Source organism: Chaetomium globosum, genomic scaffold (genome assembly GCF_000143365.1).
Source record: "Chaetomium globosum CBS 148.51 scaffold_7 genomic scaffold, whole genome shotgun sequence".
In the NCBI taxonomy this organism is placed as follows: Eukaryota; Fungi; Ascomycota; class Sordariomycetes; order Sordariales; family Chaetomiaceae; genus Chaetomium; species Chaetomium globosum.
This window is the reverse complement of record NT_165982.1, coordinates 53,667-67,833: the sequence shown is the minus strand read 5'-3', so window position 1 is coordinate 67,833 and position 14,167 is coordinate 53,667. Positions and strand designations below refer to the sequence as shown.

Here is a 14,167-nt window from a genome sequence, read left to right as displayed (position 1 = left end):
CGAGGTGGACGAGGGTTCCTGGAAAAGATCTATTTCGTGAGGTGGAACCCTAACCGGAATTCCATCCGCTTGAGCTGAATTGGGAATGATATACCGTCCGTTCTCATAGCGCCATATGATGCATTATCATCATACACAAAGCGGCACTGCCCAAGATCACTTGGAGATGCCGAGCCCGTCTGTTATACATCAGCCAAACATATAGCTGTTCGTCTATATTCGCCCCGTTCGTCTCCCGACGCCCCGCGAACATTACATTGCGCGATTGTCGTGTTAGTACATTGGTCAAATCGACCACTGGCGGAGAGCTTTACTTCTTCCGCTGCAGGGTCTTGACAGCCATCTCAACGAGGCCATCCTTGGCCTCGCTATCTGGGAACAAGCTGAGAGAAGCAATCGCCTTCTCGGCGTAATCTTCAGCAAGTGTACGCGTTTGCTGAATACCGTCGCTTTGCATCACCAAGTCTCGTGCCTATATATTTGATTAGCGTCCTCCTCCCGGCCCTGAAAAATATCAGGTCCAAACGCAAGGGAGAGCAAAACCCACCCGGGCAACGTCGCCGTCATTCGCAAATTTCCGCCCTACCAGAGCCCCGAGCTCCGGCATAGTCTTCCAAGCAAATAATAGCGGAGCGGTCGCTAACCCAAGCTCCAAGTCGGCGCCCGCAGGCTTACCCAACTCCTTCTCGCTACGAGTGTAGTCGAGTAAGTCATCGACGAGCTGGAATGCCAGACCAAGATTCCTGCCGTAGCTGTACGCGGCGTCCACCGTCTGCGCGTCCGCGCCACCCAAAAGGGCCGCCGCGCGGCAGCTTTTGCTGATCAGGGACGCCGTCTTGAGGTATGTCTTTTGCAGGTAGTAGGTGAGGGCGTCCTCGGACCACTGCGGGTTGGTCTCGTCCCGTGCCGTGTTCTTGAGCTGCATGAACTCGCCCTCGACGAGGTTGGCGATGACGGTGGCCAGCAGTTCGATTACCTCGGCGTGACGCAGGCGCGCAAGCGCGACAGATGCCCTGCCGAGGAGGAAGTCGCCCGCCAGCACCGCCATCTTGTTACCGAACTCGAGGTTGGCGGACGGTGACCCGCGGCGCGACACGGAATGGTCGATTACATCGTCGTGTAGAAGCGAGGCAGTGTGGATCAGCTCCGTGATCTCGGCCAGCCTCCGCTGCGAGGGGAGGATACCGGCATCGGCGAGAACCGGCTCGCTCTCGGTGCCGGCAGACGGGTTAAAATCGGAAAGAATGGACGGGGGGGAAATGGAGGTGTCGATGGCCGCGGAGACCTGGGCTGTCGCTTGTTGGCGCTGTGGTGCCTTTGGGCAGAGTGATGTTGCCCGCGACATCAGAAGGACTATGAGCGGCCGGACATGCTTTCCCTCGGCTTGGGTGTAGTACTTGGCGGCGCGGTCGAGCGAAGGATGACCGGAGCCGAGTAGCTTCCTGATGTTCCCTGTCAGAAACTTCATCTCCTTCGCCACGATCCGGAGGGGATCTATGGTGGGGAGGTCGCCCTTGGTCGCGCGTGTGACGGCATTGGAGACGATGTTGCCGGCAACCGAGACGGCAGCAGCCCATGCCGACGGGTTGGGTCGGCCAGAGTGAAAGAACACCCTCGACTGCGGTATCCGGGCTCTAACAGATGCTGTCCTAAGGCATTGCGCGCATGTCGGCGGCCGTGACCGGGCAAGTTGTGTGGCGCTCCTGGCCCCGCGAACCACCGAAGCCCCTGTCCCTAACTGCATTTCCTCGCACTTTCCTCCTCAATTATAGCCAGTGGACTGCCGGGCGTCACGGTTCGGTCGTCTGGCGCATTGGGGACGGAATTGAGAGTCGGGGCGGCCGAGATGCGCGCAATTGGGGCCCTGGAGGATGACCTGGCTGTTCTTCCCGTGGGTCCCGAAAACTTCCATTCTGCCCGACAATTTTTTGGGATCTCCGCTCCGGATGGAAGCCCGGTGTGGCTCGAGTCGGGTGGGTACTGGTGGGTTTTGTGGCTGGTCTGGGCCTGGGGGCTGCTCGTGGGGTGTTGAACCCCCCTGGTGTGCCGAGCGGTCTTGGCGTTGCGGATTGGCTGATGTCTCGTTGGTTGTCTGCCTGGGCCTGTTTCGGTGTGAGCATGCGCCAACAAGAAGCCACTAAACCATCTCATCGGAGACCGTTTGCCGTATTACTTTTCATCTCATCACATCCAATCCTCCCTGCTTCATTACCAATTTCACGCCGTCAAAGATGGTTTTACTCACAATGACTCCCCGTATTGTGACGGGGCTGCAGTCCTTGAGCAGAGCACAAAAAGCAGCAACTCAGCCTCAGAACTCCGACGACCACGAGCCGTCTCTCGAAAACCCAGCTATCGGCAACCCTGTTTCTCATTCACAAGTAGTGGATATATGGAAAGCGCTCAACGATAATTGTCATGGAGATTACAGTCTGGAAGAACTTCTAAAAGGATCCAAGGTCTACGTACCGCCTCCAACCCCGAAGTCCGAGCCGGTGAGTCGCATAGTCAGTCATGCAGGTACCACCCCCCTCGTACTAATCATCTCGAAGTCGGACGACTACAAGGCACTCATGGCGCGACTTCGCCGGGAGCAGGAACAGCGGGAGTATGAACGCATGGCGAATCCGCTGCCACCGATGGAGACCTTTTCTCAGCGGTATTCGAACGGCGCAAACATGGCTCAAGCGTTTGCGGCAGTGAATCGACCGACTCATGAAGGGGACTTGGGCGATGACGATGTAACCCACACCGAAGTGCATCGTCAGCTAATGCTGGTTCTAAACTTCGTGGCGAGTATACTGGGGGTTGCGGCGACGCTCTGGATCGTGGCTAGGTGGTGGAGCACGCCAGCCAGGCTGTTTCTGACCATGGGCGGAAGTTTTCTGGTTGGCATTGCGGAGATCGCCGTGTACTCTGGATACATATGGCATCTCAGCGAGGCCAACAAGAAGGACAAGGCTATGAAGGAAGTCAAAGAAGTGCTCCAGACCTGGACGGTCGGGGTTGAAGACGAAGCCGTTGTGGTTGGTGGAAAGCCACGGGACCATGACCCAAGCCTTCGGCAGCGGCAGAAGGATCGCACATAATAAATAAGAGGTCCTGGAAGGTTCTCTCATTGCGCATATTTCAAATTGCCAACTTGAACATCTCCAGTCGGGGTTTGATATTTGTTTCTCCAAGGCCCAGCCAGCACATGCATGGATGCTTGGCTCGAGCAGAACCCGAGATAAGGTACCCACAGGGCTAGGGTGGGGCACCTCAGCCCCACGTCATTGTGCATGGTTGCGCGGGACGGGTCTCACAATTGACCGAGACGCGTAAAACGCGATCCTTTCGATTTTCCCAGCAGTGTGAGGGGTACCACTCAACAAGCCATTGTCATTTTGATAGACTGGAGTCTCCGTCATTACCCTTTTTGGCCACACCAATTGTAATTATTATTTAACTCTTACTTCCTCCTCCCATCACATACTTCTAGAGTGGCGTGTCTCAGCTGCGGCGCCGCGTCGTGTTCTCACTCTCCTTGGGAACTCTGTGAACTACAAATATGTCGACCGACCAGCCAACAGCGCATCCCATCGATCCCGTCGACGTGGCAGCTAAGAAGACACCACCTCGAGGGCGAAAACGACCACTACGGACCTACAGTCGACGATCAATCCAGACGAAGGCGCAAGAACAAGAGGAGGCATTGTCGCAAGGGGACGGGTTTGCCGGTGTCAGCACTCCGGGTCTGGAACGAACAGAGACGCCGGTCCAGCTCCCAGCCCTGCCCGCGCACCGACATACGGAACAAGCGGGGCCAGCGGAGCAGTCAAGTCGCGAATCGATCCTGGCATACTTCAAGCCTCTGCCGCCAAGTTCTAACGCACCTTCTGGCGTTGCATCTTCTGACCCTGCCGAACCCCTGTCGACACCACCGACATCTCCATCGTCCTCCCGGGTAAAGAAACGAAGACGGCTCACTACAAGGCCCCAATTCGGGGAGTTCGAACAGCATATCAGGTCTGATGCTGGAGAGACGGTCGATTGTCGCGATGGCGATGGCGATGGCAAAGGGGATGGCGACCCCCCCGGGAAAGCAGCACTTGGCAAACAATCCCGCTGCTCCCTTGCTGAAAGTACAATTATTGTTGGGGGTGCGAACTATGACACACTGCGACCAGCTTTGAGCGAAGTAGCAGGAAACGCCTTGTGCCACCAAGACGAACCACCAAGCTCTGTGGCGGAGGGAGGGTCGAGGATTAAGAAACGGCTCGAAAAACGACCTGCAAAGGACTTGACGCAAACGACATTGAGTCTTTCTGTTCATAAAGAGCCGGGTTTCACCATGTGCAGTGTCTGCGACATTCTGTATAACCCCTTGAACGAAAAAGACAGGAAAGAGCACAACCGTCGACACGCCGCCTTCTCTCGAAACAAAAAGCGGCGGGCCCTATGATGATTTTGATTGATGTCAAAAACGGCTTTGGAGTGTGTTCTACGATTTCCGGAAGCAGTGGAGATGCAATGATCGACCGATGTGTTGGAGCCTTTGAGAGAAGGGTTGGCGGTACCATGACATCATGATGCCCCTTACAGGCTTGCGCTCTGGAATAGCCCGCCCTATAAGCCGATTCCAAATTATGTTGACCTTGAAATCGAACTCGGTTCAATACACTCGATTGTTGTCAACCTCTTTGGACATTCGGGCTTTCAGCAATTATCCCACTCAGCAATTATCCCACATCGAGTCGGCACTCTACCTGTCAAGCAAGATGGTACACCAACACGGCGACCATGCCGAGATCCCGGACAAGGATCGAGTCAATAGGTAGGTACAGTTTCTGGAGTGATGCTGAACGAGGTGAAAACGCTAACAACTTTCTTTAGACCCGGGGCGTGGCTGCCCGCCGACAATCGTGTTCACCGTGAGTGGTTGGATCGGACAATTGACCACATCGATCAGCATGGAGAGAAGGAGCTCATCCCCGTGCTGCGCGAGTTCAAACAATTGATCGAGGAGAACCCCCGTATCTACATGTACTTCACCGAGATGTGGGATGAGATCCCAAACAAGGCGCCTTATCAGAACGACCCTACGGGAGAATCTCAGATCCGGGATTACCGCCACATGCTGCAAGTCCTGAATCATGTGTTCGGGAGGGCCCCTGAGTGGTAGGTCGCTTCACCGGCCACCGGCCATTTTCTTACATATTACGCAGAGGCTGAGTGGTATCATTCTAGGACGGATGCGGCTGCCAGCGTAGGCATGGTCGGGGTGCCCATGGCCGCCATCTTCGACTATGCCATGGGTACCCCGAGCGGTCACGCCGCCTTCTTGGACCCTGATGTAAATCGCATGTTGAAGAAGATCCTCAACGAATGGGGCAAGTACCTGAAGGTAACCTTTGATCCTTTCATTCCCCGCTGAAGCATTACACTCTCGGTGTGTGTTTCTGACATGTGTTCAGTCTCCCGAGTCTGCAGAAGTACTTCGCGATCACCAAGCCGGTTGGTTTGGCGAGGTGGGTTACAAGGACCTCATGCAGGTAGCCAACGGACCAAATGGTACGTCGTTCAAATTCGAAGAAATGTACAAGTGCGAGCCGTCGCAGAAGCACTTTGGGTTCAAGTCATGGGACGGTAAGCTGTCAGCCCTACAGGGCCCCTACCCACACGCTGCCGCGTTGCTGACAGGGAGCCCTCAGATTTCTTCACCCGCAAGGTCCAGGAATCGGCACGGCCGGTGGCCGCCCCCGACGACGATAACATCATCGCGAACCCGTGCGAGTCCAAGGTGTTCAACGTGACGCGCAACGCCAAGCTGCGCGACAAGTTCTGGGTCAAAGGCCAACCATACTCGGTGATCGACATGCTGGGCAACGACCCGCTGTCTACACAGTTTGCGGGCGCGACCGTGTACCAGGCGTTCCTGTCGGCGCTGTCGTACCACCGGTGGCACGCGCCCGTGTCGGGCACGGTCAAGCGCTGCTTTGTGCGCGACGGTACCTACTTCAGCGAGCCGCTGTTCGAGTCGTCGGCCGAGGGCGGCGACATCGATAGGGGCGGCATCACCGTCGCCCAGGGCTACCTCTCTGCCCTGGCCACCCGCGCGATCATCTTCTTCGAGGCCGACAACCCGGCACTCGGCCTGGTGGCGTTTATCGGGATCGGCATGGACGAGGTCAGCACATGTGAGATCACGGTGCGCGAGGGGCAGCGCGTCAAGAAGGGCGACGAGATTGGCATGTTCCACTTTGGCGGCTCGTCCTTCTGCCTACTGTTTCGTGAAGGGGTCCCCCTGGGCGGGTTTCCTGAGGTCGGGAGGAAGGATAACGTGCCGGTGCGAGGTCCGCTCGCGGTTGTCGGGTCCTCGTGAGGTGGCGAGAGCCGCGGTTGTCCGCCTTCCTCTTTTTCTCTCTCACACACACACACTCTCTCTCAGGTTCTCCGACGCTTGTGTAACGTGAATGAAGTATGGGCAGATTTTATAGGATAGATTGGCGAGTAGTTTTCCGCTTATGGTGGGAGCAACAGGCCCAGAAACTTGTCGCAGTTTTGCATGCATGGAAGCCAAGGTTTCGTTTCTCCGTCTTGCACATTGGTATTCGATTGCACATTGGTATTCGATATATCGCCGGATTCCTCCCACAACAGCCCCAATGAATTACGACGCTCGTCTCCTTTCGGCGACCTTGGCAGCGCCATGTGGACGTCGTGCAACCGCAGCCTACCCTTGCAGTGTGTGGTTTGCGTCTGTCACACGAGCAGCGACGTTGGTGCCGACCCTTGCTTCACATCGTCCGGGCTACACTAGTGTCAGAAAAGGGGGGGTTGCTTTTCTCGTCGGAAGGATCTGGAAAAGCAAAAAGGGTCGCGCATCCGGGTTAGCCATGCCGGAGAACAAAACCTTGAACTACCGGTGTGACAAAGCTCGAGGTGAGTGCTCGCAGCGCCTGAGGCTTGTATCGACCATGGCTCATTGGCCTCGACCCCGCCGTGGCGTCTGGCCGTCACCGACGAGGCCAGCCGTTTCTGTCTCCCTGCTTCAATGCGAGGCGGTTCTCAGGTCCACCATGGCAAGACATGGGGTTCGGCGGGGTTTCGCCTGAAAGGGGATGATGGGAAGAAAGCCAATTCCAACAAATTCCAAGAATACCAGCGAGGCGGTAAGCATGCCTGCCACTCACCGTGCGTCAGAGGAGGCTGCGGCCAAGAGATGGGCGGTCCGGGTGACCTGTCGCCCTACCTGGGCCGGGGCTGCGTGAGTCGGTGTGCCTCAGCCGCTCGATCAAGGGTGTGAGATGAGATGAGATACTACTTGATCTTTTGAGAGAATCGCAGAATGTACGTGTAGAGAAATCCCCGACGTTTCTCTCGGCATGTCCCACCTCACCGCAGACCGGTTTCACAGTCCCACACACCCACTTCGTAGCTTTTTGGTTTGACGGGCCCGGAAAGTCGGTCGAGGTGTCACGCAGCTCCTTCTTCCAGAGAGTTGACGATTTCATTATGTAGGTATTTACGGCATGAAAAACTTTGAAAACTTACACGGTTGGGAATTGGCAATCTTCAATCCCGGAATCAGTTCACACTTGAAGCAACACATCAACAAACTCCGAAGGCTGCCGCATGCGAAGAGTGCGGGGTAGTGTTTGAATGAAACCCCCTCCCCACGCTGCTGCCATCTTTTCACTTCTCGTTAACTAGTCGTTTTCAGTTCCCGTTAGAGACAATCAACAAGCGGACGGATGGGTCCAAGAAGTGCGGTGATCACCGTTTCCCACCACACACGAAACAATCTCGTCTCGCAGAGCACCTCGCTTTGGGGAGGTGGGGCATTGTGCCGAGACTCTTAGCCTCTTTCACGGACTCTCCAGGACTGCGGGGAAGGTTGAGATCTTAGCTGGATGTCGTCATAGGTTGGCGCCCCGCCTTTCCCAAAGTTTCAAGAACGCGAATTTTTATGTTGTCTCTTGACGCCCAAGCAACTTAGGAGGCTGGCCCGAGTCTCAACGGGCCCCTATACGATACCTCCTCTCTCAGTCTTCCGAAGTCAGAAAATATGTCCCCCCGCTGTTATTTCGATATGTGCCTACCTACCAAGGTAGTAGGTACCTGGGTCTGAGCCGTTGCTTGACTGAAGACTTGTGTGTTTCCCTTGTGTGCTTGTAACATGGAAGGGAACATTACGACAAGATTCCTACGCTGGCAGAGTTGAATTGTGTCAACTTCCGAGTTCGGGGCGGGACTTTGACGTCGACGACTCAAATGCAACCTGCCATCGGGACTTGGTAGCCAATGTGCGGTATTGCGCGGCCTGCTTCGGCTACTGACTGATTGGGAAATAAAGTGCTCAGTTTTGATGTATCATCTTTCATATGCACAACCTCGAGGGCTGCAGCGTGGGGGGGAGCCGGACTTGTCGAGTCCTACACAGCAGTTGCCAGAGTCGTAGTGAGCAAACAAATGCGGAGAAACAGGCAGACGGGAATAACCAAGACTGACGCGTCCAAATAGTAATGCTCCGAAACAACAGACACCAGTGGTGTTTCTTGTGCCAGTGAAGCGAAGATTACACATTGTCAGTCTATCTCTGAGTGAATGAGAGCCGAGCTCACACAGATAGTGAGACTGAACACCCAGCTTTTACGCATGAGGTTGACTGAGCAGTCGTTTTGAGCCATTCATTAACGAGCGTGTCGGATGATCGGCATGCAGCACACATGCCCCTCGACGGGGACCCTACATCACATGTAAAGCATCTCGATCAAGTCAGCATGAGAACATTCCTGCGCGGCGGAATACCAATGACTGGGACGATGAGGCAGGCTCGGTCTTCCAGATGGTGTGAGCTGCGAGCGTTGGGCACACATGCACCCCACACGATGAGTGCCTCATTCATTCGCTGCGCGGAGCAACGCGCAGCCCCGACAGTGCAGGTCTGAGATGAGAGATCAGGTTGCAATGGGGCAGGGCCCGCCAATTTCCCAACATGTCCAACAGGCCTGCCCCGCACCCAGTGCCACTGCCAATGCCTGCCCAACAGCCACAGCTCCCGAGAGAAGCCCGGTGCCGAGCAAGATTGGTGGCACAGCATGCGCGTCGGCCGCTGCCAGAGGCCAAGGCTTGCCGAGCACTGGCCGTCGAGGTCGGATGAGGCTCACTGGGGTGTGCCTCACCCCAGAGAATGGATGTCCTTCCTCTGGTATACGTACCGAAGCCACGAGTCGAAGCCGCCTCCGGGCGGGAGGCACGACAGAAGATGCGCGCCAGTCGCTGGCGATCCGTGTCAAGGTGCAAGAGATGTGCACGGGGAGACCCGAGCCGGGCGGTCCTATGTGGCCATGTTTGCCCTCGTTCGTCGAGAGCTGCTTGCCCCGGGCTTGTCTGGTGGTCTGCTCCCTTTTCAGCTGGGTACATATGCATGAAGGGATCGGGCTACTTCCCACATGTGCGAAGAGGAGACCTTGAAAGCCCGTTATGGTGCTATCACGAAGCATTGTGCAAGAAGTCACCGGAAATTGTGCTCTCGGCGTCTTGAAGCCCGCCACGCGTTTTTCCTGAAGAGGGCGTCCCCCCTCTTTATTAGGTTAGGATAGGATTGCCGAGTTGACTGACGATCGAAGGTTGAAAAGGTGCCTGGCCGATGGTCTGAAACATGCGATGCTCAAACGAACGAACGGCTTCGCACGATGCGGCAGACGGGGTCGGCGGCAGCTCCCCGTCCACACTGGGTACCTTGTTGGTGTTAGACTGTCGTTGACTGAAACATGGGTCGGACGAATCATGAGGGACGCAGGGATACCCGCAGCATTCGTATGTACTGTAACTATGCACAGATTACAGATTACCAGCAACAAGCAGCGACAAGCAGCAAAAAAACAAGCGTGCAGGTCACTTGCAGAGTTGCAGGGCAATCTTGTCGATCAAAGATGGGACGTAGAATCGTCAAAAAAGTCCCGGGGCGGGGCTGCCAAGCGCTGAAAGACTCTCGCTCATGTCTCGCTCCCTCGCTCCCTCGCTCGCTCCTCCCTCCCACTGTGGCCCGCCAGCCCGCCCATGCTTTGGAAAGAGCACCACTCCAGTGGAGGTCCCCACATCTCCCGCTTTCCATTTCTGGTTCTTTTGGTCAAATTTCCGCCCCTCTCCGCGCCATCCCGCGTCGCCGACGCGCCTCCTCAACCCCATTCTTCCATTCTTGCGAGGACTGATTGGAGACAAGACTCGGGAGGAAAATGAGATTGTCAATTCTCTCTTTCCAACGTAAAGGTTTGTTTTGTCCCGCTCTCAACCCCATGCAGGATCAAATAACGACCGCTTAACGCTAGAGGGAGCTACCAATGAAAGATTTCTTCTAAGGTTGTTTTCTCGTCGTTGAAACTCAAACGATGAATAACTAACTCTCACCCCTACTTGGTGCACAGTCGGCTCTCAGAAGCCAGAGAGGGGAGGGGAATGGATGGAATGTCGGATGCCCCCCATGCCCTGAGACGGGACGATGGCACTGTGGAGAAGCCGAGCTGGGACCCATGCAGCAGCGCCTCCATGCAAGAGACCCTGGTTCTGCCGCCGAACATGGACTAGGGCGTGGGCGGCATCGCTGCTCTCCTCTCTCGCGCTCCCTCTCTCACGACCCCAGCCCACCCCAGCGAAGCGCCGGCCATTCACATCCTCCTTGCGTACCACCTTGCTTGGCCTCAGACGAAGCCCCCTCTGCGACGGTCGATAGTCCCTCTGGTTGCCTCGAGACGGGCTGTCCGTTCATGTGAAGAAACGAACGAACGAACGAACAAATAACTAACCACAGGTTGCAAATCGCCGAGGGCTGGGGGGCATGTGCTCGCTGCTGTCTTTCCCTTGTCTCACTTCTTACCTCTAACCTCGTCCTATTTCGTCTTGTCTCTCTCTGCATGCGCCATCCGTAGCCCTCTGCCCAGCTCCCGAGATATCTGATCGGCGAGCCAACCAGACTCGGCGCCGCCCGGCCCCAAAGCGGCTCTCCCACACCTCTCCCCGCCCTGCGCGCTTTCTGCCATTCGCCTTAAGACCCTAGGGCCCTCTCCAACCGGAGCTGCCCATTTCCATCCCGGCCGCTGTGTTGGCATGGTCTCGTTATTGACGAGCCATGGACTGCCCTCTTCCCGTCGTGCAAGGCGGCGGGGACTTACGATGGTCGGATAGCCACAGCATGGACTCCGAGGAAGCCCAGTCTGTCGCCATGCCCTCGCCGTGGTTGGGCTCCTTCTCGAGGGGCTCCACCTCAGTCTCAGTATCCTCCTCCGCCGTGGGGTTCGCCCACACGGGCCAGCTCTCGCCCATCAGCAACGGCGTGGACCGACCCCGTGGACCCGTCCACAGCTCCGCCGGCAGCCTCGCATCCCCGTCTCAGTCGCCCCCGGTGACGGCCGAGCCTCTCTCGGCATCGTCGTCCGTCCGCCCCGACGCTCCCTGGCCGCTGGCCTACACTACACAAGAACACATCTCCGAGTTCCCCCGCGCCCTCGACAGCAATGGCGCCCTCCACCGCGAGCCCTCCTGGGAAGAGGGCTCGGACGGGATCTTGACGGTCCCCAAGTTAGAACCTCTGGATGACGAAGACTTTTGCATGGACGACTTCCAGGAGGCCCCCTCCCCCCCTACTCCCACTCTCCCCTGCCACTCGCAAGGAGGCCTAGATCAGCCGAAGCCCAAGAGACCTAGAGGGCGGCCACGGAAACATCCCCTCATACCAAGCATTACCGCAAACAAGATCACCAAAGGCCGGTCCAAGACAGGATGTCTGACGTGCCGGAAGCGAAAGAAGAAGTGCGATGAAGCGAAACCGCGATGTAAGATAGGATCGGAGCGGGCGGTCCCCCCCTTCCGCAAGATGGTGCTGACCACTGCCACAGGTATGAATTGCGAGAAGAATGCAGTCGTTTGCGAAGGCTATCCGGAGAAGCAAATCTGGAAGAGCGGCAAGGAGAGGGCTGAGGAGGGTACGGCAGAACCACTAGTTTTCCGCTATTCAACCTCTCTAACCCCGAACACAGAACGCAGCAAATATCGCAGCTTCCCCTCCATCACCATGCGCCCCCTTTTCCACGGCCTAGAGACCGTCGAAGACAGGATATTCTGGAAGCATTATAACGAACACCTCAGCGCCGTGCTCACAGTTGAAGGAGAGCACAAGAACGCCTTCAAAGACATGATGATCCCCATCGCGGTGAAGCACCAGGGCCTCATGCACTCCATCCTGTCTTTGGCCAGCAAGCACATCGACTTCAGCACTCCGTATGGGCTCAATGTCTTGAGGAACAACCCCAGCACAAACACGGTGGCATTGAAAGAACGCTCCCTTTTTCACCACGACCAAGCCCGGCTCAAGTTCTACCATGACATCAAGTTCACGAACTCCACACCGGAAACGGACGACAAGACCGTGGCCGCAGCCCGGTACGGCCAAATGCTCTGCTTCCTACTCGAAGCGCTAGTCGAGGGTAGTCCACGCGGTGAGCACAGGATCCATCTTGCCGTGTATCGCAACCTGGTTTCAACCTCGCCACCGGACGACTCTGCCTTCATGTCCTTCATCGCCGAGATCTTCCAGTATCATATCTTCGCCGACGAACTTATCCACTCCGCTCACCAGGATACCTCTTCAGCCGAGCCTCTCCCACCAATTCCAGCCATGCACCAACCTAGGTTACTCGGCGTGGCCGACGGCCTTTTGGGCTACCTATCACAGATTACAGCTATTCGGAATAGGATTAGGAGCAGGCTAATGGCACAAACGGACCTTGCCGTAGATTACGAAGATCTTTATTCCGCCGCCGACATCTACGGTGCCTTCCAGGAATGGACCCCTCATTGGCCACCCGGAGACAACCGCGACCAAGTCAGCCTCTTATACAAGCAGATGCTGTGGATTTATCTCAATCGGACCGTCCACCTACCGTCGTCGCCAGCGTCGTCGTCATTAGCATCCTCTGCGGCGTCCCTCTCGTTCATCCACAGCTCACCCTCCCAAGGCCGGCCCCCGCCCTCGGTGGTAAACACTCCTCCCCAGTCTGCGTCGACAAGCTGTGCCTCCTCCCCGAAATTTTCTGCCTACGGTACCAGCCATAGGACTAGCCGACCGGACTCGCGCTTGACCACGTCATCCCGCCCCCAATACGGCAACCGTGATACCGGAGAAACCGCGGCAGCGGGCGGCAACCGAGCCGAATCCCCTCCGCCTGCCCGGCGACCACCCAACCTCGACCCGGCCCTCTCCCTCGCCGTCGAGGAGTCGCTGGCCCTCTTAGAATCGTTCAAATCCAGCGATTCCTGCCAGACCTTGCTCCTTCTGCCGTGCTTCCTAGTGGGGACTGCCTGCTTCAGTCCCACTCAACAAAAGCGCGTGCGCGCCGCCATCAAAACCGTGCGCGGCTACACGGGGCTTCGAAATGCGGACCGCGTCGTCGAGCTCCTCGAGGAGATCTGGCGGCTTATGGAAGCGGGCGACTGGGTCGCTGCCTGGGACTGGCCTGGCGTTGCGGACAGGCTCGAGTTAGACTTCATCCCCGCTTAACTCAGACCCGCTGAACTCAAAACCGGGGGATCCAGACCCCATTACCTACTTTTCTCACCATGATGGGATAGCTGCTTGCAGCTTTTGTCTCTTGTGCGGCCCTCATCGCAAAACCCAAGAACAGTTCTCTCAAGTCTTGGGCCTCTGTCTCTACGTACAGGATGTCGTTCTACAGGGCCAGTACACGCTTCGGCCCTTGTACTTGTAATCAGGACACTCGTTGTCTTACCTGCTTCTTACTGTCTTTTTCGGCGATTGTATCATTTTGGGAACTATGGCATGGGGTACGGGGTTTCACAGTTAAGGATTTTGGAATGCAGGAGTCATCATCCAGTCACCCGTTTCAGGAAGGGCGTGGGGTTAACAAACAGCATGCAGTTTTTTGGAGTCAGGATATTTTCGAAGGGATCGGGAATTCGGGCATACGGACACGATACTGAACAGGACTACAGGACGCAACGAAAGAGGGTAGGGTGAAACCGGCGAAACAGAAAGGGGATTGAACATGACGGATGGCGTTTGTTCTGGGGAACGGGAGAGACTTGTTTCTTGCTTATAACTCGGGAATAAATGATTGACGAATGGGATCTTGGCCCCTGGCAAGTTCTTCACATTTTTTTCTGCTGC

At 56.5% G+C, this 14,167-nt stretch overlaps 5 protein-coding genes across 5 annotated transcripts; 3 read left to right on the top strand and 2 right to left on the bottom strand.

Moving 5' to 3' along the window:
* Positions 1-310: 310 nt before the first annotated feature.
* On the bottom strand, positions 311-1,744 carry CHGG_09600 (uncharacterized protein; the record flags this gene model as incomplete). The annotated part of the gene is made up of 2 exons (XM_001227526.1): positions 311-472; positions 548-1,744. 2 exons carry the CDS (start codon positions 1,742-1,744, stop codon positions 311-313), a joined length of 1,359 nt encoding a protein of 452 aa, XP_001227527.1.
* A 502-nt stretch (positions 1,745-2,246) lies between these two features.
* Positions 2,247-3,089, top strand: CHGG_09599 (uncharacterized protein; the record flags this gene model as incomplete). Its single annotated transcript, XM_001227525.1, has 2 exons — positions 2,247-2,495; positions 2,553-3,089. 2 exons carry the CDS (start codon positions 2,247-2,249, stop codon positions 3,087-3,089), a joined length of 786 nt encoding a protein of 261 aa, XP_001227526.1.
* A 461-nt stretch (positions 3,090-3,550) lies between these two features.
* On the top strand, positions 3,551-6,364 carry CHGG_09598 (uncharacterized protein; the record flags this gene model as incomplete). Its single annotated transcript, XM_001227524.1, has 6 exons — positions 3,551-4,397; positions 4,585-4,816; positions 4,876-5,160; positions 5,230-5,386; positions 5,457-5,553; positions 5,649-6,364. The coding sequence occupies 6 exons, from the start codon at positions 3,551-3,553 to the stop codon at positions 6,362-6,364; spliced, it is 2,334 nt and encodes a 777-aa protein (XP_001227525.1).
* Positions 6,365-8,755: 2,391 nt separating this feature from the next.
* CHGG_09597 (uncharacterized protein) lies at positions 8,756-9,488 on the bottom strand (the record flags this gene model as incomplete). Its single annotated transcript, XM_001227523.1, has 2 exons — positions 8,756-9,124; positions 9,204-9,488. The coding sequence occupies 2 exons, from the start codon at positions 9,486-9,488 to the stop codon at positions 8,756-8,758; spliced, it is 654 nt and encodes a 217-aa protein (XP_001227524.1).
* A 1,688-nt stretch (positions 9,489-11,176) lies between these two features.
* Positions 11,177-13,540, top strand: CHGG_09596 (uncharacterized protein; the record flags this gene model as incomplete). Its single annotated transcript, XM_001227522.1, has 3 exons — positions 11,177-11,816; positions 11,880-11,966; positions 12,021-13,540. 3 exons carry the CDS (start codon positions 11,177-11,179, stop codon positions 13,538-13,540), a joined length of 2,247 nt encoding a protein of 748 aa, XP_001227523.1.
* Between the last annotated feature and the right edge of the window lie 627 nt (positions 13,541-14,167).